Source organism: Eubalaena glacialis, chromosome 1 (assembly GCF_028564815.1).
Source record: "Eubalaena glacialis isolate mEubGla1 chromosome 1, mEubGla1.1.hap2.+ XY, whole genome shotgun sequence".
NCBI lineage: Eukaryota > Metazoa > Chordata > Mammalia > Artiodactyla > Balaenidae > Eubalaena > Eubalaena glacialis.
The window spans coordinates 34966251-34991358 of NC_083716.1; the positions used below are offsets into that span (position 1 = coordinate 34966251).

The 25108-nt window shown below is 37.3% G+C and overlaps 1 protein-coding gene across 2 annotated transcripts in view; it reads left to right on the top strand.

Moving 5' to 3' along the window:
- Positions 1-25108, top strand: part of IDE (insulin degrading enzyme) — a 106974-nt gene that overhangs the window by 29172 nt on the left and 52694 nt on the right. For both annotated transcript variants that reach the window (XM_061195151.1, XM_061195143.1), the window contains exons 2-4: positions 13721-13905; positions 15277-15484; positions 18576-18745. In XM_061195151.1, the coding sequence (XP_061051134.1) occupies positions 13721-13905; positions 15277-15484; positions 18576-18745 (563 nt within the window). The remainder of the gene's footprint in view (positions 1-13720; positions 13906-15276; positions 15485-18575; positions 18746-25108) is intronic.

Genomic DNA, 25108 nt, shown 5'->3' on the forward strand with positions numbered 1-25108 from the left:
GCAGGTGGATTCTTTTTTTTTTTTCCAAGAAGTATTTTAATTAATTAATTAATTAATTTTATTTTTGGCTGTGTTGGGTCTTCGTTTCTGTGCTAGGGCTTTCTCTAGTTGTGGCAAGTGGGGGCCACTCTTCATCGCAGTGCGCGGGCCTCTCACTATCGCGGCTTCTCTTGTTGCAGAGCACAGGCTCCAGACGCGCAGGCTCAGTAGTTGTGGCTCACGGGCCTAGTTGCTCCGCGGCATGTGGGATCTTCCCAGACCAGGGCTCGAACCCGTGTCCCCTGCATTGGCAGGCAAATTCTCAACCACTGTGCCACCAGGGAAGCCCGGCAGGTGGATTCTTAACCACTGCGCCACCAGGGAAGTCCCTCCAGGATGAATTTTGATGGATGATCTTTACAGCCTTGAGTAATTCATTTATCTCCCTCCTCTTTTATTTTACTATGTTTTATATTTTCAAAAACTCTATTTTAAAAAAACTTTTAATCGAAATATATCAAAAGTGTTCAGCTTGATGAATTTTCACAAACTGACCATACCTCTGTGAACATACCTGTATAACCAGCACATGGTCAGCATCTCAGAAGCCCCCCTCATGTTTTCTTCTGTTCACTACCCACTACCCCCAAGGGTAACCACCATCCTGACGTAAAGCATAGCTTGATTTTACTTATTCTTGCACTTTATTTAAATGGGAGAAAAAAACATTTACTCTTTAGCATCTAACTTCTTTCACTCAACCTTACATTAGTGAGATTCATCCTTATTTTTGTTCTTTGTTCTAGATTATTCATTTTCATTGCTGTATACTATTCCATTGTGTGAATATATCACAGTGTATTTACCTTTTCATTGCTGATGGACATTTGATCTTTTCTAGTTTTGGCTATTATGAATAGTATTGCTATGAACATATAAATGCATTTATTTGGGGTATATAGCTAATACATGAACTGTTAGGTCATATTGTCAGCTTTAGTATATACTGCCAGTTTTTGAAAATAGTTGTGGCAGTTTGCATCCCCATTGGCAGTGTATGAGAGTTTGGGTTGCCCTCTGACTTCTCTATCACTGGTGTTTTTTATTCTTTTCATTTTAGCCATTCTGGTTGGTATGTAGTGGTATCTCAGAAAACCTCCTGTGGCAAAAATCAGCTGTCAATTTGGGGCATCTTAGGGCTTTAATCTGTCAAACCAAGCTCATGCACCCACCAGAGCCTCATTTGTTTCTCTTGCCTTAGTAGAGTCCTTCTTCTTGGGCCAAGTATGATCTTTAGTCTGCACCCAGAATTGGCAGATACCTCCAGAGAAGAGAATAGGTGATGATCATCCACTCACCTCAGAGGGCTCCCCCTCTGGAATTCCAGTTTATCCAATCCTCATTGCTTCCACAACTCTCCAACATCTATGAAAATGTGATTTTTTAATTTTTTGTGGCTTTTTCTAGTTATTGAAGCTGAATCAGGTTGCCACGACCTATTGTATCCTATGCAGAAGTGGAAGTTGTCAGTAGATTCTTGGGATTTTCTATGTGCCCAGCGATGTCACCTGTGAGTAATGTTAGTTTTTTTCCCTCTTCCTTTCTCATCTTTTTTTTTTTCTTGCATTATCAGACTGGTCATAATTACCAGTATAGTGTTTAATAGAAGAGGTGATAGTGGCATCTTTTTTGTAGGGATGGAGAATGAATGCATTATTTTATCATTGTGTATGACAATTGCTGTGGTTTTTGTAGTTTTTTTTAGATGAAGGAATTCTCTTCTATTTCTAGTTTGCTGACATTTTTTTAAAGACATGAATGGTTATTGAATTTAAATACTTTTTCTGCACGTACCAAGATGATTATATGACTTTCTCTTTTTTTCCCCTATTCCTACGGCTTAATGTATGCTTCTGAAAAATCACGTATAATCTTACCATGTCTACTGTAATATTATTTTCATATTCCCTTTCATCCATGAGACAACTCTGTACAGAGAGACAATTCTCTCTTTAAACCTGCTGTACATTTAAACCTACCATACATTTTCCTTTTTATTTTTTATTAGCAAAGTAGATAATATAGTTCTCAGCCCAGGGACTACTTTGGCAGATTGGAAACATTCTTCCAGGCTCCTACCACTACCTCTCTCTATTTTATATAGGGAGGAATGAGTGAAAAACTGAAAAATCTCCTTAGAGCATGATTTTGACCTATTTTAATTTTTATTTCCTTGTTTTTATTATTTGGGATTGTAAGGGAGGGGAATGGGGTCAGGGAAGGGCTGAGGGGGTGATGACGGGGAGCTGGGGAAGAAAGCCATATGTGATTTCCTTAAGCCTCACCTTCTGCCCCTCCCCTTCCCACGCTTCCTCTTTATAGTTCCACCTTTGCCACAAATCAATTGTGTGAATGACCTTGGACAAGTCACTTAATCACTGAGCTTTTGTTTCCTCATCTGAGATTGAGGAGAATGGCCATGAACAGCTGCTGTGACCTGCCACTTACGGAAAATGGAAAGATTCAATGAGCAGTTTATAAAGCATATGACGCTTTTAAAATGCGAGCGATTTTTTAAAAAATATCTTTATTGGAATATAATTGCTTTACAATGTTCTGTTAGTTTCTGCTGTACAGCAGAGAGAATCAGCTATATGTATACACGTATCCCCATATCCACTCCACGAGTGGTTGTTAGGATTAGTTTTCTACAGTGGCATCTATCTCATATTTTCTAACAGCCTGAAAGTTACCTGTGGAAGAAGGATACTTGTGAAACACCCTCAGCCCGCAAACTACGACTGTAAGAAACCTGTAGTTAACTGTGGCAAGAGGTATAAAATGGAGGTTTTGTTAATTTGTTTAAACCTTTATAAAGTCTCTATAAATTGTTCATAGCTAAGCTTGTCACTTTTGGAATGAACAACCATTGATATGTATGTATCAAAGCTAAAACAAAAATTGCAAAAGCTCTTTTCTCTAAAGTGATACTGCTGTAGGATTCCTTTAAATTAAAATAACCCTTGTTCATTTAAGGGTTTGTTTTTTCATTGTAAACTCCTTTCCAGAGGGCACAGAGTTAAAACAGCTGACATGCTGCCTGGAACAAAGGCAGAGCATCACATCGTGGGAAAGTAAGACTTAATTGACAGGGTTTTAGTTTATACCCACCTTTATGATCTATCTGGCGCATGAAGTGAGATACACTGGTCCTGTAACTGAAGAGCCATGGGGTAGATCAGGGGACCGGTACCAGCCCGAGGCCTGTTAGGACCCGGGCCGCACAGCAGGAGGTGAGCAGCGGGCCAGCAGGCGAAGCTTCATCTGCCGCTCCCCATCGCTCCCCAGTACTCCCCAGCGCTCCCCATCGCTTGAATTACTGCCTGAACCATTCCCACCCCCACAATCCCCACCCCCGTCTGTAGAAAATTGTTTTCCACGAAACTGGTCCCTGGTGCCAAAAAGGTTGGGGACCGCTGGGGTAGATGGTTCCCTGAGACATGTCATTTTTTAGGTCAAGTAACATGAATAGTATTGGGGAATATGTGGTCTTATAGTGAGACATCCGAGGGCTCATATCACCACTGCCTTGATATTCTGTTTTACTAACCTCTGCCTTGTACAGGGAAGAAAGGGTGTTTGTGGACTGGTTCTGATTCAAGGCATTTTCTCTCTGGGTACCTTCTCCACATTCAGGAGTGCCATAGGTAAGCTTCACTTCCGCCTATGGTTTTGGGAGTGGATGGATGGATTCCACAGAAGGGAGGTTTTGATTTATAATTTGACTATTAGCCCAGTCATTTACGTGTTCAGGTTTATAGGTCATCCATTTAGAAATTAGAAATGGATCAGGTCTAACTTTAAATATGTCTCAGGCTATGGGGGTGGGTAGGGAGCAAACGGCAGAGTAAACTTGCTCAATCTTCTATTAAATCAGCTGTGAAACACTTAGAGACATGAGAAAAAAGACTGTAAAGGGTCATCTGAATAAAAGATTATTTGCGTAAAAGTTTTCCACTTGGTACAGGAATTTATAATTGATCTATTTGGGAATTTGTTTTTGCAGACCTGCAATTTAGGCCTAGATAAAAGTCCATGATCTTTCAGTGGAAGTTCTGGTTGTAGTTCTGTTAACATCAAGCTCTTGTTTTTCCGCTGAATGCCTCACATTTTTTTCTTCACCACCATTCATTTGCTCAGGTCTCCCCTTCCTTTTATTTGGCATGCTTCTACTCACCTGCTCTCTTTCCTGTCTCCCCTCCTGGACTGAGTTAGATGCCCCTTTTATTACTCCCATAGTTCCCTGGGGATAACTTTGTCACCACACTTAAAAAATGTCTTGTTTTCATCTCTGTCATAAGTCTGGGTTCCTTCAGAGCAAGGGCTCTGGTGTATTCATCTTTGTAGCCAGCGTGTATGGTGTGGTGTCTGGACCTTAACTGTTTGTTTGGCTATCAGGGTGCTGAGGTGGACAAGGACTGGGAGTTAAGAGCTAAGTCCTAATTGTAACTTTTTGCTGTATCATCTTGGACAAGTGATCTTCAGTTTTCTTGTAAGATGAGGGGACTGGCTCACCTGGGGATCTTGTTAAAAATGCAGATTCTGGCTTAGTAGGTCTCTAGTGGTTTCTGATATTTTGCATTTTTAACAAGCTTACAAGAAGAGCTAGTGCTGCCGGTTCAAGAACTACAAAGGACTAGATAACATCTAATAGCTTTTCCAGCTTTTACCCTCTGTGATTTTAGTCACTGTTTTAAATGCTGAACAAAATCACAAGATATGCTGTAATTGGTAAACATCTCTCCAGTTTATCAGAATGTGAAACACTGACAATTCTGTGCCTTATTATGAAGTTGTATGATAATGTCCCTGTATTACTTCCAAGATTTTGACTTCGACAGGTTAAAAATATCAAATAGATGTCCGGAAAAGCATTTGAGTTAGCACTAGCTTGTCATCTAAAAGTCAGTACTTGCTTGCTTGCTCTTTGGTGCATATTGGAGAACATTTGCAATAAATAAAGTGCTAATGAGGGAGCTGAGATGGGTGGACATGTGATCTCATCAGTATAAATACAGACAGGCAAGCTGTTGAGAAATTCATCATCATCAGAGGAGTTCCTGATAATTTCCTTCAGTTCTCCAGAAGGTGAGAATCAAATTGTCATATGACATATTGATAAATATGCTGTAGGTAAAGGCAGACTGTACCTATTGAATATGGATTGCTGGGGATGGGTCTTGTTTGAAAACGTCGCTACTGTTTCTTCTAGCTTTTACTTCCTCAAGAAGTCATGATATTTGATTTGGGAGCATTGCCAGCTTAGAGATTTATAGTTGTCCTTGATCTGGTGTACAGATGTCTAAAAGTAGTTGGGTTAATTTTTATGTTTGATTCATAGAAAAAAAAATCCATCTCTTTACTCTTAACCACACCAGGAATATTAAACGGACATAGCTTCAGTGTCCAAGTGAGTTATATACATGCCTGTGATGGACTCTGATCATTTTTTTTTCCTCTAAGAAAATGAAAATCTGGACAAGGGAAATTAAACCCTGAAAAAAGTACAGAATGTAGCATATAGTTGAGGGTGGTTATCTTAATTATAATGAAATTTTCACCTCCCACAGAATAAGACAGTTTGTCCTACCAAAGTGAGCTGTATTTCATGTCCTGACTATGGTTGTGGATTGAACAGAAGTTTTAGAGCTTGCTTCGTCATCATCATCATCATTGCATTTTAATCATTTGTAACCCTTGGTTCCCCTAGATCAAACTAGCTGGGACAAACACAGTAGAGGGAGTTGGGTATAAGCAATGGCAATGGAACCAAAATAAATAGCCTTTGGTTTTTGCTCCCACTTAGTGGAATCCATCACTAGAATTCCAACCTTCTCCCTCCCTCCTGGTAGAGCCTTACAGGAGGGAGCTTAGGCATCCTCTGTGGTGCACATGGAGCTTTTTTTTACTGTTGCCTTTTATTTTTTTTTAAATAAATTTATTTATTTATTTTTGGCTGTGTTGGGTCTTCGTTGCTGCGTGCGGGCTTTCTCTAGTTGCGGCGAGCAGGAGTTACTCTTCGTTGTGGTGCATGGGCTTCTCATTGCGGTGGCTTCTCGTTGCAGAGCACGGGCTCTAGACACGCGGGCTTCAGTAGCTGTGGCACGTGGGCTTAGCAGTTGTGGCTCGCGGGCTCTAGAACACAGGCTCAGTAGTTGTGGCGCCTGGGCTTAGTTGCTCCAAGGCACGTGGGGTCTTCCTCGACTAGGGCTCAAACCCGTGTCCCCTGTATTGGGAGGCATATTGTTAACCACTGTGCCACCAGGGAAGTCCCTAATGTTGCCTTTTAATGCTGTCCTTCTTGCTGAGGGTCTTAATGGAGGCTACCTAGTGGCTTATTTAATCTTAATCTTGCTGCTAGGTTGGAACTCATTTTTAAAATAGTAATGTATGTTGAACCCAAATTAAAGTTTTTGAAGCCAGCTGTGTATCAAAGGCATTTGCTGCAGTCCAAACAGGTTGTCTTTTGGGAAATACCTTAACCAGGATTATTATTGTTGTGACCCTCTTTGGAGGCTTAGATAGACCATTTTTTATTACCCTGAGAATTTTTTTTTAACAACAGAACACTATTTAAAGACTTTCCACTTAGACATTTTAATTTGTCTTCGATATTGAACTTAAGTAGCTTATAGCTAATGAAATAGAAAGGAGTTCTTAATAATAATAATACCTTTTCACTTTCAAATTGCTTTTGAATTGTCCATGGTGGCCTTATAGCTCCAAAATGTTAATATTATATTTTATGCTTTATTTTTAAAGAAATTAGTTTTTACTATGAAGAGGGCAAGATTATTAATACTATAAAGTACTATGTGTTTTTTTAAAAAATCAGTATTACACATTTAGTATGACCTATAGTGTTGATCTCCAGAATTCCAAATACTCTCCTCAAAAGAAGATCTAGGGGATATTTTTTTTTTTATAATTTTTATTTTATATTGGAGTATAGTTGATTTACAATGTTATGTTAGTTTCAGGTATACAGCAAAGTGATTCAGTTATACATATACATATATCTATTCTTTTTCAGATTCTTTTCCCATATAGGTTATTACAAAACACTGAGTATAGGTCCCTGTGCTATACAGTAGATTAGGGGACATTCTTTTTTTTTTTTTTTTTTTAGGGGACATTCTTAATAAGAGTGAACCTCTTTATTTAATCAGTTGTTACCCAGAAGACTAGTTACAGGTGATTTCATAGAGAAAGATATTCTGATAGAAGCAAACTGGATTTTTCCCTCTCTTAATCTCCAGAGACTTTTTTTTTTAAACATAGGCACATTCCAGTACCAATTTTTAAAATTAATTAATTAATTAATTTTTGGCTGCGTTGGGTCTTCGTTGCTGTGCGCGGACTTTCTTTAGTTGCAGCGAGCAGGGGCTACTCTTCATTGCGGTGTGCAGGCTTCTCATTGCGGTGTCTTCTCTTGTTGTGGAGTGCGGGCTCTAGGCGTGTAGGCTCAGTAGTTGTGGCTCGCGGGCTCTAGGGTGCAGGCTCAGTAGTTGTGGCGCACGGGCTTAGTTGCTCCTTGGCATGCGGGATCTTCCCGGACCAGGGCGCGAACTCATGTCCCCTCCTTTGGCAGACTGATTCTTAACCACTGCGCCACCAGGGAAGTCCCAATCTCCAGAGATTTTAACACAGAAAAAAATTTTATCCAAAATTAATTGCATGCCTATTTATGTCACCTCCGATTTACCATTAAATCTGGATGTCTGTCAGTCTTTAAAGAGCAGTTAGATCCACTTCTTTTGTGTTCCAGGTAAAAAGCATATGTGTTAGCACAGGATCATTTTTTTTCTCTGTAGTTTCGGGTAAGTTTTTGGCTTTACCTGATTAGTATATTGACCAGGTTCAGTTTTTGTCTCTTAAGCAGTCCCCAACATAGACAAAAATAGCGTTCACTCTTAGTCTCAAAAACATACATGCTGCAGATCTGGAAAATCCCTTCACTGCACTCATACCAACTTACGGCCGCAGTGAAGGGATAGGTCCCTTCCCATCAGTGTAACTCCAGCCTTCCTAGAGACGAAAGGAGAGGATTGTCAGAGGAAGTGAAGTCCTTTGTAAGAGAAATTATCAAACATCTCTGTTAAGATCATTGGACTGTTCCTACTCTGACATTCAAGTCTTCACCAGATTACAAAAGTTTCTTGGGGTCCTTCCAACTTTTTGTTTGTTTGTTTTTATGTGTTTGCTTTTGCTGCCTTCATAGGACAACACAGGTCTCTTATTTTTGTTAGGACTTCACAGGATTTTTCCTCAATGGTGTTGTTTCCTAGGTTTTGAGCATGTGAATATCAGACCCATCAGTTCCAGATCTGCCCTATCTCTGAATATCATAAGTTTGAGCAGTGTTTTGGTTAACCCAATAATAATACTTTCACAACTTCTCACCTCACTTACTCTAGTAGATACCTCTGAAATATGTGGGAAAGCAGTTATTGGTAATTGAAAACTCTTCTAGGTCAGCACACTGACCAACTCATGGCACAACCAGTCCTGTTGCAAATCCCCATCGATGTGTTCTCCTAGGTACAAATATGGCTCCTCAGAAACAATATTGTTATCATTCTGTGAAAGAATGATGGTTAAGAGGGAGGAGAGGAATGATTATACCCTATAGATAGGCTATAAAAAGTTTCCTCTAGAGTCTGGATCAAAATGGTGGATTACGAAGATCCTGAGCTCACCTCCTCCCCTGGACACACCAAATCTACAACTACATATAGACAACTATCTCTGAGAATGACCTGAGGACTAGCAAAACAGATTTTCAGATTTGTTATATATGAACCTCATGATAACCACAAACAAAAACCTATAACAGATACACAAAAAATAAAGAGAAAGGAATACAAACATAACACTAAAGAAAGTCATCAGAGCACAGGGGAAGGAACAAGAGAATAAGAAAGGAACAGAGAAGAATTGTAAAAACAACCATAAAACAATTAACAAAATAGCAATAAGTATATCCCTGTAAGTAATTAAATGTAAATGAACTAAGTGCTCCAATCAAAAGACAGGGTGGCTGAATGGATTTAAAAAAGACCCATTTATATGCTGCCTGTAAGAGACTCACTTCAGATTTAAAGATGCACACAGACTGAAAGTGAAGGGATGGAAAAAGATATTTTATGCAAATAGAAATGAAAGGAAAGCTGGGTTAGCAATATTTACATCAGACAAAATAGACTTTGAAACAAAGACTGTCAGAGAAGACAAAAAAAAGGCATTACATAATGATAAAGGTATCAATCCAACAAGAAGATATAACACTTGTAAATGTGCATCCAACTCAGGAGCACCTAAATACATAAACCAAATATTAATAGATGTAAAGTGAGATATTGACAGTAATACAATAATAGTAGGGGACTTTAAAGCCTCACTTACATCAATGGATAGATCACTCAGAGAGAAAATCAATAAGGAGACATTGACCTTAAATGACACATTATATCAAATGGACTCAATAGATATCTACAGAACATTTCACCCAAAACTAGCAGAATATACCTTCTTTTCCAGTGCACATGGAACATTCTCCCAGATAGATCACATCTGGGCCACAAAACAAGTCTCAGAAAATTTAAGAACACTGAAATTATATTAAATAAGCATCTTTTTGGACCACAATGGTATGAAAATAGAAATCAGTTACAGGAAAAATGGAAAAAACGCAAACACATGGAGGCTAAACAACATGATGCTAAGCAACCAGTGGGCCAGTGAAGAAAGCAAAGAGGAAATCACAAAATACCTTGAGACAAATGAAAATGGAAATACAGTGTTCCAAAATCAGTGAAACAGAACAAAAGCAGTTTTAAGAAGTTTATAGCAATCCAGGCCTACCTCAGGAAACAAAAAACTCAAATAAATAATCTAACCTTACACCTAAAGGAACTAGAAAAAGAAGAACAAATAGAGCCCAAAGTTAGTAGAAGGAAGGAAATAAAAAATATCAGAGCAGGGCTTCCCTGGTGGCGCAGTAGTTGAGAATCTGCCTGCCAATGCAGGGGACACGGGTTCGAGCCCTGGTCTGGGAAGATCCCACATGCCGCGGAGCAACTAGGCCTGTGAGCCACAATTACTGAGCCTGCGCGTCTGCAGCCTGTGCTCCGCAACAAGAGAGGCCGCGGTAGTGAGAGGCCCGCGCACCGCGATGAAGAGTGGCCCCCGCTTGCCGCAACTAGAGAAAGCCCTCGCAGAGAAACGAAGACCCAACACAGTCATAAATAAAAATAAATAAATAAATAAAAATTTTAAAAAAAATCAGAGCAGAAATAAATGAAATAGAGACTAAAAAAACAATAGAAAATACGATGAGACTAAAAGCTGATTCTGTGAAGAGATAAACAAAATTGATAAACCTTTAGCCAAACTCATAAAGAGAGGACCCAAATAAATAAAAACAAATGAAAGAGAAGTTATAACTGATACCACAGAAATGCAAAGGACCATAAGAGTCTGTGATGAACAATTACTTGCCAACAAATTGGACAACCTAGAAGAAATGGATAAATTCCTAGAAACATACAGTCTTCTGAGACTGAATCACGAAGAACTAGAAAATCTGAACAGACAGATCACTAGAAATGAAGTTGAATCAGTAATCAAAAAGTTCCAAACAAAAGTCCAGAACCACACAGCTTCACAGGTGAACTCTACCAAACATTTAAAAAAGACTTAATATCAATCTGTCTTTCTCAAACTATTCTAAAAAAGAGGAAAAGGAATGCTTCAAAAATCATTCTACAAGGGCAGTGTTACCCTGATACCAAAACCAGATAAAGACACTATAAAAAAAAGAAAATCACATGACAGTGTTCCTGATGAACAAAGATGCAAAAATCCTCAGCGAAATATTAGGAAACCAAATTCAACAGTACATTAAAAGGGTCATATACCACAATGAAGTGGGATTTGTTCCAGCAATTCAAGGATGGTTCCACATCTGCAAATCAGTCAACATGAAACATCATATTAACAAAACGAAGAATAAAAATCATATGATCATCCCAACAGATGCAGAAATAACATTTGACAAAATTCAACATCCATTTATGAGAAAAACTGTCAACAAAGTGAGTATAGAGGGAATATAACCTCAACATAATAAAGGCCATATATGACAGACCCACAACTAACATAATACTCAATGGTGAAAAGCTGAACACTATTCCTCTAAGATCAGGAACAGGACAGGAATGCCTACTCTCACCACTTTTATTCAACATAGTAGTGGATTACTATTTTCAGATGACATGCTACTGTATATAGAAAACCTTAAAGACTCCACCAAAATAACTGTTAGAACTAATAAATGAATTCAGTGAATATGCAGGATTCAAAATCAGTATACAGAAATCTGTTGTGTTTCTGTATAGTAATAACAAACTTTCAGAAAGAGAAATGAAGGAAATAATCCCATTTACATTTGCATCAAAGAGAATAAAATACCTAGGAATAAATTTAATCAAGGAGGTGAAAGACCTGAACTCTGAAAACTATAAGACGTTGATGAAAGAAATTGAAGATGACACAAATAAATGGAAAGATTATATTATGCTCATGGATAGGAGAATTAATATTGGTAAAATGTACATGTTACCCAAAACAATCTACAGATTCAGTGCAATCCCTATGAAAATACTAACGGCATTTTTCACAGAACGGGACAGATAATCCTAAAATTCATATGGAACTGCAAAAGGCCCTTAATAACCAAAGTAGTCTTAAGAAAGAAAAACAAAGTTGGAGTGATCATGCTTCCTGATTTCAAACTATACTAGAAAGCTATAATAATCAAAACTATATGGCACAAAAACAGATGCGTAGATCAATTGGACAGAATAGAGAGCCTAGAAATAAACCCACTCACATGTGGGTCAGTTAATTTACAACACAGGAGCCAAGACCATACATTGGGGAAAAGACATTCTCATCAGCAAGTGATGCTGGGAAAACTGAATCACTTTCCTATCCCATATACAAAAATAAACTCAAAATGGATTAAAGACTTAAATGTAAGGCCTGAAACCATAAAACTCCTAGAAGAAAACATAGGCAGTATGCTCTTTGACATCGTTCTTAGCAATATTTTTTTGGATGTATCTCCTCAGGCAAAAATAAACAAATGGGACTACATCAAACTAAAAAGCTGTTGCACAGCTAAGGAAACCATCAACAAAATGAAAAGACAATCTACTGAATGGTAGAAGATATTTGCAAATGACATATTTGATAAAGGGTTAATATCCAAAATATATAGAGAACTCACACAACTCAATATCAAAAAAATCTGATTTAAAAAATGGGCATTTAAAAACTGAATATACATTTATCCATGGAAGACATACACGTGGCCGGCAGACACATGAACAGATGCTCAACATCACTACATCAGGGAAATGCAAATCAAAACCGCCTCACACCTGTCAGAATGGCTGTCATGAAAAAGACAACAATTAAGAACCATTGTTACTTTAAATTAAAAAAAAAAAAACCAATTTGAACATGATTTTTTCTGTATTGAAAGCTTGAATTATTCGTTTTATATTTGGATCCTTCTGAATCTTTTCTTAGTGTAACTTTTGGAATATGAATTTATAATTGAATATTGAGATGTGAAGCCATGAAATCAGAAATATTAACAAATCAATGTAAGCAAGAAGTGCCAATTGCCAATCATCACAAGACAGGTACAAAGAAATGTGAAGAAAAAAAAAAAGAACAAATTAAGTGTTGGCAAGGACATGGAGAAAAGGGAACCCTTGCGTACTATTGGTGGACTTCATGCAATGCCCCAATTGTATGAAGTTTCCTCAAAAAATTAAAAATAGAACTACCATACAATCCAGCAATTCCACTTCTGGATATTTATCCAGAAAGTATGAGAACACTAATTTGAAAAATATAGGCAGACCTATGTTCATTGCAGCATTATTTATAGTAGCCAAGATATGGATGAATGGCAAATAGCAAGATTTCATTATTTCTCATGGCTGAGTAATATTCCAGTGTGTGTGTGTGTGTGTGTGTGTGTGTGTGTTTGTGTGTGTGTCTGTGTACCATACCTCACACACACACACACACACACACACACATATATACACACACAGGAATATTACTCAGCCATGAAAATAATGAAATCTTGCCATTTGCAACAGCACGGATGGACCTAGAGGGGTATTATGCTAAGTGAAATAAGTCAGACAGGGAAAGACAAATACCGTATGATTTCACTTATATGTGGAATCTAAAAAACAAAATAAGTGAACAAACAAAACAGAAACAGACTCATAGATACAGAGGAAAAATTCTTGATTGCTAGAGGGGAGGATGGAGGGGGGTTTGGGCAAAATAGGTGAAGGTGATTAAGAGGTATAAATTTCCAGTTATAAAATAAATAAGTCAATGGGGATGTAGGGAATGTAGTCAGTAATATTTTAAGAACTTTGTATGGTGACAGATGGTTACTAGACTTATTGTGGTGATCAGTTTGTGATGAATCACTATGTTGTACACCTGAAACTAATATTGTATGTTAGTTGTACTTCATTGTACACATTTTTTAATCTGATGATATATTATATGGGTTTGCTTGTTACTCTTTGTTCATTAAAAGAAAAAAGCACAATCCAACAATTAATAATTTTTTTCTTTTCAGTTTCCAAAAAAAGACTTACAGCAAAATGAATAATCCAGTTATCAAGAGAATAGGAAATCATATCATCAAATCTCCTGAAGACAAGCGAGAATACCGTGGACTAGAGCTGGCCAATGGGATCAAAGTACTTCTCATCAGTGATCCCACAACAGATAAATCATCAGCAGCACTTGATGTACACATAGGTACAGTTTAAAATTATGAATTAAGCTTTGTTCAGTTTCATTGACCTAATGTTGACAATTATTAGAACTCTCCATATTTGTGCGAATGGAGACCTGGTAGTTACCAGTTCGATGTACCTTACTTTGTACAGTAGCCCTGTACAGCTACAGATAATCTACAGTTGTCTAAGTTAAATCACCTTACATTTACCAAAAGTATCTTGTTAGGTTCCCAGCTAAGGTGACCTAGAAACAAGGAAATTCATTCCCATCCTTTAAGACAGTAACAGTTCTAATGCCTTTACTTTTATAAACTTTTGATATACTAGGGAATACCATATTTCCTAAATTCTTGTGTGCACATTTCTTCCACATTTAATGCTGCTTTAATCAAGTTATTTCTTATTTATATGTACATTTAGTTTCTTTTTTTCCCTCTCTGAAAAGCTTTTATTTAACTCAATGGCATTTTAGAATTAGGAAAATAAGATAATAACCATCATAAGTTGAACAAATAATTATTGCCAAGCACAGCTCAGTGTGCTTTGCAAATTATCATCTAATTTGTATTGCCCAACTCTCTAAGTAAGGTATGTATACAAAAAGTGACTGAGGGCTTCCCTGTTGGTGCAGTGGTTAAGAATATGCCTGCCAATGCAGAGGACATGGGTTTAAGACCTGGTCCGGGAAGATCCCACATGACGCGGAGCAGCAAAGCCCTTGCGCCACAGCTACTGAGCCTGCACTGTAGAGCCCACGAGCCACAACTACTGAGCCCGTGTGCCACAACTACTGAAGCCCGCGTGCCTAGAGCCTGTGCTCTGCAACAAGAGAAACCACCACAATGAGAAGCCCATGCACCACAACAAAGAGTAGCCCCCACTCACCGCAACTAGAGAAAGCCTGGGCGCAGCAACGAAGACCCAGTGCAGCCAAAAATAAAATAAATAAATAAATAAAATGTTTAAAAAAAAAGTGACTGAAGCAAAATATTTTGCTCAAAGTTTTACAGCTAGTAGAGCTGCTAACCCCCAAACTTATGCTCTTAGCACTATGCTATATTGTCTCCTGCAATAAAATATAAGAGCTAGAAAGTTTCTAGCTCTTATAAAACAGTGAATTCAACTCTTCCTCTTAGTGTGATATGTGAGGAAACTAATGTCCAGAGGAGATAAGTATCTGCCCAAGGCCACCAACTAACTGATGTCAAAAGCTGGGGCTTGAATCTAAACTGCACCATTTAGAGTAGCCTATGCTTCACTTTCTCTGACTGTGGTTGGAGTTATCATGCTAACAGAAGTTCCAAATCATCTGTGATTCATCTGTACTCCATAGCTTTCAACATTTAAAAAAATGATTTATTATATATGTATATTTTCTCTTCTCTTTCAGGTTCCTTGTCAGATCCTGCAAATATTGCTGGCTTAAGTCATTTTTGTGAACATATGCTATTTTTAGGAACAAAGAAATACCCTAAAGAAAATGAATACAGCCAGTTTCTCAGTGAGCATGCAGGAAGTTCAAATGCCTTTACTAGTGGAGAGCATACCAATTACTATTTTGATGTTTCTCATGAACACCTAGAAGGTGCCCTAGACAGGTAATGCTGAAAATACCCTATGAATTATCCACCTTTGTTCACTTATCATGTTAATAATAATAATTAATATTTTTACAAAGATGTCTTCACAGCTTTATAGCTTAACAAAAGATATTTTAACCAGTATTTTCCCCCTCTGGATTTTATAAAAAAGAAAATAATGAATGATGTCATATATTTACTTTGTGGTAGAGGAAAAATAATGGCATGACTTTAAACCAGCCTTTAAGCCTACAAAAATATTTTATTGACTTATAAAATTCTCACCAGGCCTTCCCATTGTAACTGGTATTACATATGAAGCATGTGATGAAGAATAAACTGTAATAGTGTCATGGATCTCCTTTCAACCATACTCCTGTTCCAGAATGCTAGAACTTAAATATTCTGTTCTCCTTTAGTTCCTCAATCCTCAAGGATACTTAGTGGATACAGAATGTTTTGACCTGCTGTTTCAACCCTGGGGACATTTTGTGAAAGTATTTTCTGGAGCAAACTCCATTAGGCTATTTTAATTTCTTGGTCAATTTTCTATACAGCTAACAATATATAATTTTTTATCATATCAGTGATTTGATTCATTGTTCAAAGTGTAATTTTTCCCATGGTGAATTTTTAGTTTTCTGTGTTACCAAGAAGGTGTAATTCTGCAGCCTGTTGATGGGTCTATAATGAAGTTTGATTTCACAGTTTTAGTAATTCTCAGCTTTAATTGCTTACTTATATTAATAGTCATTTTTTTTTCAAACCTAATAGTTTGAATTTATTCTGTAGTGCAAATAACATTAACAGAACAAGGTCATGGGTTCAGGATACAGGACTGGGTCGGAGTAGCCTGTTTCTTATTTATTCTAGCTTATGTTTCAGTCTTCAGGCAGCAGCTTTGAGGTGTAATCATCTTTTGTATGTATTCCCAGAAGACTTCCTTTAATGAGTTCCCTGGGATCATACACTGAATTTAATTTCCTGCTTTACAAATGCCTCAGCAGATGTTCATATAATAGATCTCTGTTTGATGGTGGATGTCTGTTACTTGGATCAGAGTGAAAAAACCACTTATATAGAGCATCTTTCAAAAATATTGATTATACTGTGTCAGAATCATTACCCTTTATGTGAACTTGTCCAGCTACGGTATGTAGCTATTAGGCACTTTTCCCAGCCTGAATTGAGGTAGATAAAAGTGGTTATATGTCTAGAATTATGTTTCCATATATCTTTGAATATAGGCTCCAGATAGATGGAGTTTCCCTTCGGATTGGTATGCGTAAAGTACTACGCACAGGATTGTATTCACTATGTGCTTAAAATAATATCAAGTAATGATAACAGTCTTTTTGACAGCTGGACTGAGGTGCAGTTGCTGAGATGTTTATAAACCCAGGAGTCTCTTAGGCCCACTGAATAGTAGTCGCATTCAGACAGAGCCTCTTCTCTTGGCTTCATCTGAATTCTGGACGTTGTTTTTTATAAGATGGGGTCTAAAGTTTCTTAAGAAGACTTATTACTATATGAAATCATGATTTAAATTACAACCTGATATAGGAGAGTTAATTTATTAACTAAAGGAATCTTAGTTCAGCTTTGGTACTACTATTAAAGAATAGCCTCAAGAAAAGCATATTGGTTACTTATGTTAAAGTTACATGCCATGTTATTTGTTGAACCACTGCTTATTAAATTTTTTAAATTCTCTTAATATTTCATAAAAGCCCATAATTATGTCTTAGTGAAACTACTGTGTCATAGGTTTTTCACTCCATTATTTTTTCCACTAATTAAAGTTTGTTTCCTTTTCTTTATAAGAAGGAAAAATATTCAGATAGAGCCTTTTAAAAATAGGTCACTTATTTTGTCCTAAAATGCCTGAGTCTTAGTGAAATTGCACTTAAAACTGTAAATGTAAGATTTATTGCCTAAGAACCATCACCTGCCTTTTCCTTTCTTGGAGAATTAGCCATATACAACAGGGATTTTCATAGACATGCCGAATTGTAAATCTTAAGTACATTGCTGCTGTCTCATAAGTCTGCCCTGACTTTTTGTTGTTGTTGTATTGTGGTTTATAATAAGAAATATATATTTGGTCTTTGTCCCTGGTCCTGGCCCATAGCTCCTAAAACCCTTGGAATTTCCTAAGTGATGAGAGCCAAAGGTTGCTTTTTGTTATTTTAATGCAGTGACGTTGGGGAGGTCCCTTGATAATCTGAGTTTGGGGGCTGGTTGCCAGGGGAGCCAGCCCTGTGATTAAGGGTTGGAACTTTCAGTCCAGGGGCTGGAGATTGACTTCAGTCACCAGTGGTCAGTGATTTACCCAATCCTGACAAAGTTTGGAGAACTTACAGGTTGGTGAACACATGGAGATTTGGGGAGGGTGGCCTGCCTGGAGGGCATGGAAGCTCCATACCCTTCCCACATATCTTACCTTATGCATCTCTTTCATCTGGCTGTTCCTGAATCATATCCTTATCTATATCCTATAATATAAATATATAATATTTATATAAATATATAAATCATATCCATATCCATATCCTATAATAAATCCAATAATTTAGTAAGTAAAACATTTCTCTGAGTCCTGTAAGCTGATCTAGGAAATTAATCGAACCCGAGGATGAGGTCGTGGGAACCTCTGATCTACAGCCAGTTGGTCAGAAGCCCAGGTGACAACCTGGACTTGCAATTGGTGTTTGAAGTTGTGGGCAGTCTTGTAGGACCTGTGAGATCTGATGATATCAGTATTGAGTTGAATTTTAGGCCACCCAGCTGGTGTTGGAGAATTGATTGGTGGTGTGGTAACAACACATGGGAATTGTCAGAATCAGAGTTGTTAATCTTTTTATATTTTCACTAATTATTTAACATATCTGGGGTAGAGTTCTCTGAATTTACATATGTATGATATTATATTTTTCTTCTGTTACTTAGAACTTATATTCCTTTTTTCTTAGTAGCAATGGTAGTTTTTTCTTATTCTGTAGAATTCATATTTCCTATCTAAGTTTCAAACATATTTTTTTAAACATATTTTTAAAAGGCCACTTAAAATAACAGCTTTCAAATTGTTCATTATGTTTCATACCCTTAGGTTTGCACAGTTTTTCCTGTGCCCCTTGTTTGATGAGAGTTGCAAAGACAGAGAGGTAAATGCAGTTGATTCAGAACATGAGAAGAATGTGATGAATGATGCTTGGAGACTCTTTCAGTTGGAAAAAGCTACAGGGAATCCCAAACACCCCTTCAGCAAATTTGGAACAGGTTTGTCAGCTGCGGCTCTAATGCATCTGTTCTCCTTGACCTCATTTAAACCATGGCCCCTTTGCCCAGTATTGTATTTTACAGTTCAGGATAGAAGATTGCAGAACTCCTTGTTCCTACCTACCCTGTTGTTCATAAACTCAGAGTCTGGAGCTGATAAATGGTTGTTATATCATTGTTACTCCTTGGTATTTCTTAAACCATGCCCCTACACATATGTTATCTGGCAGGTCCCTATGTAGACACCTGTATTTGTGATTCGTGACCTAAAAAGAGGTTAAAGCTTAGGTATGTGAGCTTCATGGAGAAGGTGATAGTTTATTGAGAAGAAGAGTGACCAAATATGAAGCAAGTTTGTTGGATAACAAGGTGATAGAATTGAATTTAGATTTTAGAAATAGTAAGAATGAAGTGGTAATAATCCCTTTAACAGATGAGTAACATTTTGGCTAGTAGTTCAAAAAGAAGGATGTCAACAGGAGTTGGGCCCTTGGCATTGGATATTTTTTTTAATTGAGGTGTAGTTGATGAACAATATTGTGTAATTTTCAGGTGTACAACAGAGTGATTCTGGCATTGGACTTTGTACGTAATACGTGGAATGATATTCTCAAAATTGTAGTAACAGTGACCTAAGCAGTTATTTAGCCCTCTAGAGGTTACTCTGGCCATCCCATACAAATAGGGGTCTGACTGTTTAAGGAACAGAGCAGTTAGAGTTGTGAATAAATATTTTTTAAAATTATTTATTTATTTATTTGGCTGCGTCGGGTCTTAGTTGTAGCACGTGGGATCTTTTAGTTGTGGCATGTGGGATCTTTAGTTGCGTCATGCAGGATCTTTTAGTTGCAGCATGCAAACTCTTAGTTGCGGCATGTGGGATCTAGTTCACTGACCAGGGATTGAACCCGGGCCCCCTGCATTGGGAGCTTGGAGTCTTAGCCACTGGACCACCAGGGAAGTCCCTGTGAGTAGATATTAACCAGCATTTCAAAGGGAGGCGATAATAGATCTCTTTATTCTGAATAAATAGAATGCTCACTTCAAGGCTTGTTGAACCCCCCTGCTCCCATCACCTCCACCTCTACTATCTACAGGTAGATGCATAGCATCTGCTCCAGGCATGACTATAGAAGACACACAAGGTCCCTGCTCTCAAAGTGCTACAACATGCTGGTAGGAGATTAGAGGTGGGGATAACAGGGAGTAGAATAAAATAAATGTAGAGATTCTTGATTTTACAATTGTACCCTTTTTCTTTATTCAGTTTTTCATTAAAAAGTACATTTAATTTAAATGTTTAAATGATACAAAAGTATTTTTTTTAAAAAGCAAAAACAAAAAGTTGCCCTTTTCTTCATCTACTCTTGCCATTACCACTTCACCAGATGTAATCATTGTTAAAGGTTGCTGTGATTTTAAAATACTGCTTTGGGGATTATGAAATAGCATAAAAATAATAGATTGTTTAGTGTACTTAAAATTTATGCTTATTACATAAGTTAATTTGGGGGACTTTAAAAAAAGACTATAAAGACAGCTTTCTTTCAGTTTGGATACCATTCTAATATATCTAGCAGCAGCCAGGGAATTAGCATAGCTTTATAGAAATAGGAATTTTTAAAAATTGTAATTAGAAGCAGTGATACTGTATTCTTTAGACTTATAATATTTGGCACCCTGTGACAGCATCATTGCTAAGGTGAATATTGTGGTCTCTAAAATGTCTATGTAATGATTATCTGAAAAGTGGCTTTCGTAGAGGACATCAACATACATGGTATATCAAGAGGGACTGAGTTTTAAAAACCAAATTTCAAAATCACTACATCCAATGAGTGTTGTCCTTTAAGTAGTCCCTTTGGCAGGTTAGATACCTCCACCAACAATGCTGCTATTGTGCAGAACGTGTTAGAGCTCCTCTTTGCGAGTTGCCTTCTTTTAAATAGTCTCACTGGTGATAAATCACAATCAGCATAATCAGGAAGCAGCCACAAATCTTCCAGAAATAAATCCAGTGAATAAGGTGAGCAGTATTACCTCTGGTCACAAACAAGAAACAATCTTAAAATGTCCTAGAAGAAGGTTTCAGGAGTGATGGGCAAAGAAAAACATTGAATGGTCAGTTACGTGGAGGTGGAGTTTAAGAGCATATTTGTTTTTTAACCACTGACAAGGCTGGGCAGTTAGCAAAATATGAGGTAATATAAACAGCTAAGAGGTGAGTTAGCCAGACTCAGTACAAAAGTACAGAAAATGTGATATAAGTAATGCAAATACCAAGTTACCTACTGATTTTAGAAATATAAACTAACATTGAACTTTTTGGAGTAGAGGTTCTGTCAATTGTTAAGGTCACAGACAAGTTTGAAAGTATGATGAAAGCTGTATACCCTTACCTTAGAAATTACACACGTATAAAATTTTGCAAAAGTTATTCTTGCAGAAGAATCCTTGTCAGAAATTCATACTTAATTTACTTCTGTTATTTTTTAGTAACTTCAGATGTTTCTGTGAATGTGGGCCATTTTGTCCATCAAGGGATTATGATTTATTATTTTAACATTAATATTTAAAATATTAAAGTATTATTTTAATAATATTATTATTATTTAATATCAGGAAAAGCTGGGTGTTTTTAAATGAACAAAAACCAAGCATTGTGTTCTATATTTTTAAGAAAACCTTACAGTAAAATGTTTGTCCTTAACAGTACTTTTTCTTTATACAACCCACAGTAAGAAGCATATTTTACTCAGAGCACATGTATGCGTGTTTGTGTAAGCAACTGAAACAAAAGTTTTACCAAACAATATCTTTCTTATATTTTCAGATGTAGTCTGGTACCCTCTGTTATATTCTGTTTCTTTTAAAAAAATTCTGGTCTGCCAATACATTAAATTTATTTCATCACAATCGAGTGGGTCCCAACCTACAGTTTAAGTAATTCAGAGTGATAGGCAGTCATTTCAGTAGACCCAGGAAAAGCATTTGATAAAACTCCTTCATGAACAAAACAACAAAAAAGCACTCATTCATGAACAAAACAACAAAAAACTCTTGAGTTGATAACAACCTATGCCAGACATCATGATTAATTCTGAAGTTTCAAAGGGATTTCTGTTGAAAGGCAAAAACAAAACAAGAATACCCTCTAATCACTTTTTTGTTCAGTTGTGCCGTAGGTACTAGTCATTGCAGGAAGTTAAGGGAAAAAAACATGATAAGTAAGAGGTTGAAAGGAAGCAAAAGAAAACTTTCCTTATTTCCATATGATATGATTGCATAAAAAATTCAAGAACTCTTCAGATCAGTCATTAAAAATAAGATTATTCACTAGCATTGCCAAAAGAAGAGAAACACTAACAGTGCATTTTTGTATCAATAGTAATCAATTAGAAAAATGCTACAGGAAAAATTATTTCATTTACAATATAAAAATAGCTATAAGGTATTTAGAAATAGCTCTAACAGAAGAGCAAGAAATATATAATGGATATAAAAGAATGCCTGAGTAGGGCTTCCCTGGTGGTGCAGTGGTTAAGAATCCGCCTGCCAATGCAGGGGACACAGGTTTGAGCCCTCGTCCAGGAGCATCCCACATGCCGTGGAGCAACTAAGCCCGTGTGCCACAACTACTGAGCCTGCACTCTAGAGCCCGTGAGCCACAGCTACTGAGCCCACGTGCCACAACAACTGAAGCCTGGGCGCCTAGAGCCCGTGCTCCACAACAAGAGAAGCCACTGCAATGAGAAGCCCGCACACCACAACGAAGAGTTACCCCCGCTCGCCACAAATAGAGAAAAGCCCACACACAACAACGAAGACCCAATGCAGCCAAAAATAAATAAATAAAATAAATTTTAAAAGAAGAGGTTGTGCATGTGAAGTGGTTAGCCAAAAGTCTGGCCATAAAGGTGCTCAGTAAATGATAGTAGCCTCCATAATAACAATGTAATAGAGGATCAGTAGCTGTGAAAGACAACAAAACTTTGAAAAGGTCTTTGCCATGAAGTCTTGAGGGGCAGCCAGGGCTGGTTGAAGAGTCAGTGGGTTTGATGAACTGACTGTTGGGCAGTGTTATTAGAGAAGTGTTGTTCTCCTGTTCTCTTTTTAGGCTGAACCAGTGGTTGGTGACCACATTCCCTTTGCCCCTTCATTTATCACTCACATATGCCTTTAGTTTTAGTTCCATAGTTCCTGATAAATTATATGTCTTTTCTCTGCCCTGTTGCCTTTAAAAATTTTTTTCTCTGCGTCTCCATGGAATAAAAGCAGAAGCACTTGAATTTTTAAAAGTAGTTTGGAACAGGAAAGGGAAAACTTAGTTCTGGTTATTCTTTAGTGATCTGTTTCTCTAATCATAACCCTACAGACACTGTGGGAGCAACTGGGTTTAGTCAGCTGAGAAGGAAATAAAAGAAGGAAGTCAGGATGTGGGTGAGGGAAACAAAACAGGCACTCGTTGATAGAATGAAAGGCAAAGTGGGAGAGTGCCTGGAAATAGAGGGTGGAGCTGTATTTAGATATGGGTGATGTTTTTCTTTCTTAATTGTTATGTGGCAATTATGTTTTGTAGCACGTACCACAGGATCATAAGAATCTGAATAGGGTGTTATAAGTGCGCTCAGATTATCTCTCTTTCTCTCTCAGTTGACAAGTAATTTTTTAAAGGTCCTCTACATGTAAAGTGCATTAGAAAATGCAAAGAAGTATAATCAGTGTCTTTGCGCTCAAGATGTTTCTGGTTTAGTTGGAGAGCAAGTCAAACCCAGGATTTCACTGGAGTATAATCTCAGATTTGATTTTCCAGGAACATAATCTCTTCTCTCTTTTTTCCTCCTTGCTAATTTTTACTGAGTGCTGTACTAAGCACTTTGCCTGAATTATTTAACTCAGTTCTCACAATATCCCCAGTAGGTACGTGCTCTTATTATTTCTGTCTTATAGATGAGTGAACTAAGACTTCAGAGAAGGTAATTAAATTGCTTAGGGTCACTCAGCTTTTTGAATGCTGGAGCCAGGTCTGGTGCTTTTAACTACTATTCTACCTGCTTTAGGTTTGCCTAGAATTAAATTCTCCAGGATCTCAGAGGAGATGCAAATTGAATTTTCTTGAAGGTTGGGTAGGATTTTCTTAAGTAGAGGAAGAGCCACTCAAGAAGAAAAGGAACAATATTTATTGTATGAGTATTAAGTGCCACACACTGGGTAGGTGTTTTACCTAATATGATTTCACTTAACTTTAACCACAATACTGAAATTTTCATCATCCCATTTGACAGATGCCGAAACTAATACTGACAGAATAATTAGACCAAAGTTTCATAGCCTTGTGGGGAATACAGGGAGGAGGGAGAAGGGGAGGGTGGTAGCAGAAGTGTCTGTGTGGGTTATGGGATTCAGTATCAAATCAGTCTGAACTCTTAAGCCTGTGTTCTTTGTGATAATGTTAGGTTGACCCCCAAAACCATGACAAGAAGCAAAGACCAAGGAGTGAGCCCTTGGCTGTTATTGGCCATAATAAAGGATGCTTCTGTAGGAAGGAGTAGGAAAATGGATTAGGACCAAAAAAAATATTGTGAAATATGAACCAGAAGGTAGTTGAACATCTCTTGACCCTGGGATGATGATAATGACACAAAAAATTAGACCCCAATAAAAGTTAATCATTTACTTTTTTCTCCCTTTCCTCCCTCCAACCCTTCCTCTTCTTAACTGAAGAATTTAAAATGTACGAAAGTAGACAAAGTACTCTAACGAACCCTGTGTATACATCACTTTGCCCCTGGCCAGTCCTGTCTGATCTGCATTCCCAGTCACCCCCTTGTATTATTTTGAAAAGATCCCAGACATCATATCATTTCACTCACATATATTTCAATATATGTCTCTAAAGATAATGACTTTTAAAAAACAAGGTAAAAGTACCATTATCATTAATATCAACTATGCAGGTAGTGTTCAAATTTCTAGTTGTCTCATAAAAGTCATAATTTTTAAAGGTTTATTTGAATAAAGATCTACTTAAGTGTCAATTGTTAGTGATTAATGTGTCTTTTAAATTTTTAGTCTATAGGTTCATTCTTCATCTCTCTCCTCTGCTCCCTCCCTTTGACCCCCTGGAATTTATTTATTGAAGAATCAGGATATTTATTGTGTAGAACTTTTCATAGCCTAGCTTTTGCTGATTGCATTCCCAACAGTGTAGTTTAACATATTCCTCTGTCTTCTGTATTTCCACAAATTGGCAGTTGGATATAGAGGCTTGGTCAGATTCATTTTTGTCTTTTTTGTGGAAGGGCTTCATAGGTGGTGATGTGTTCTTTCATCAGGGGCATATAATGTCTAGTTTTCTGTTTA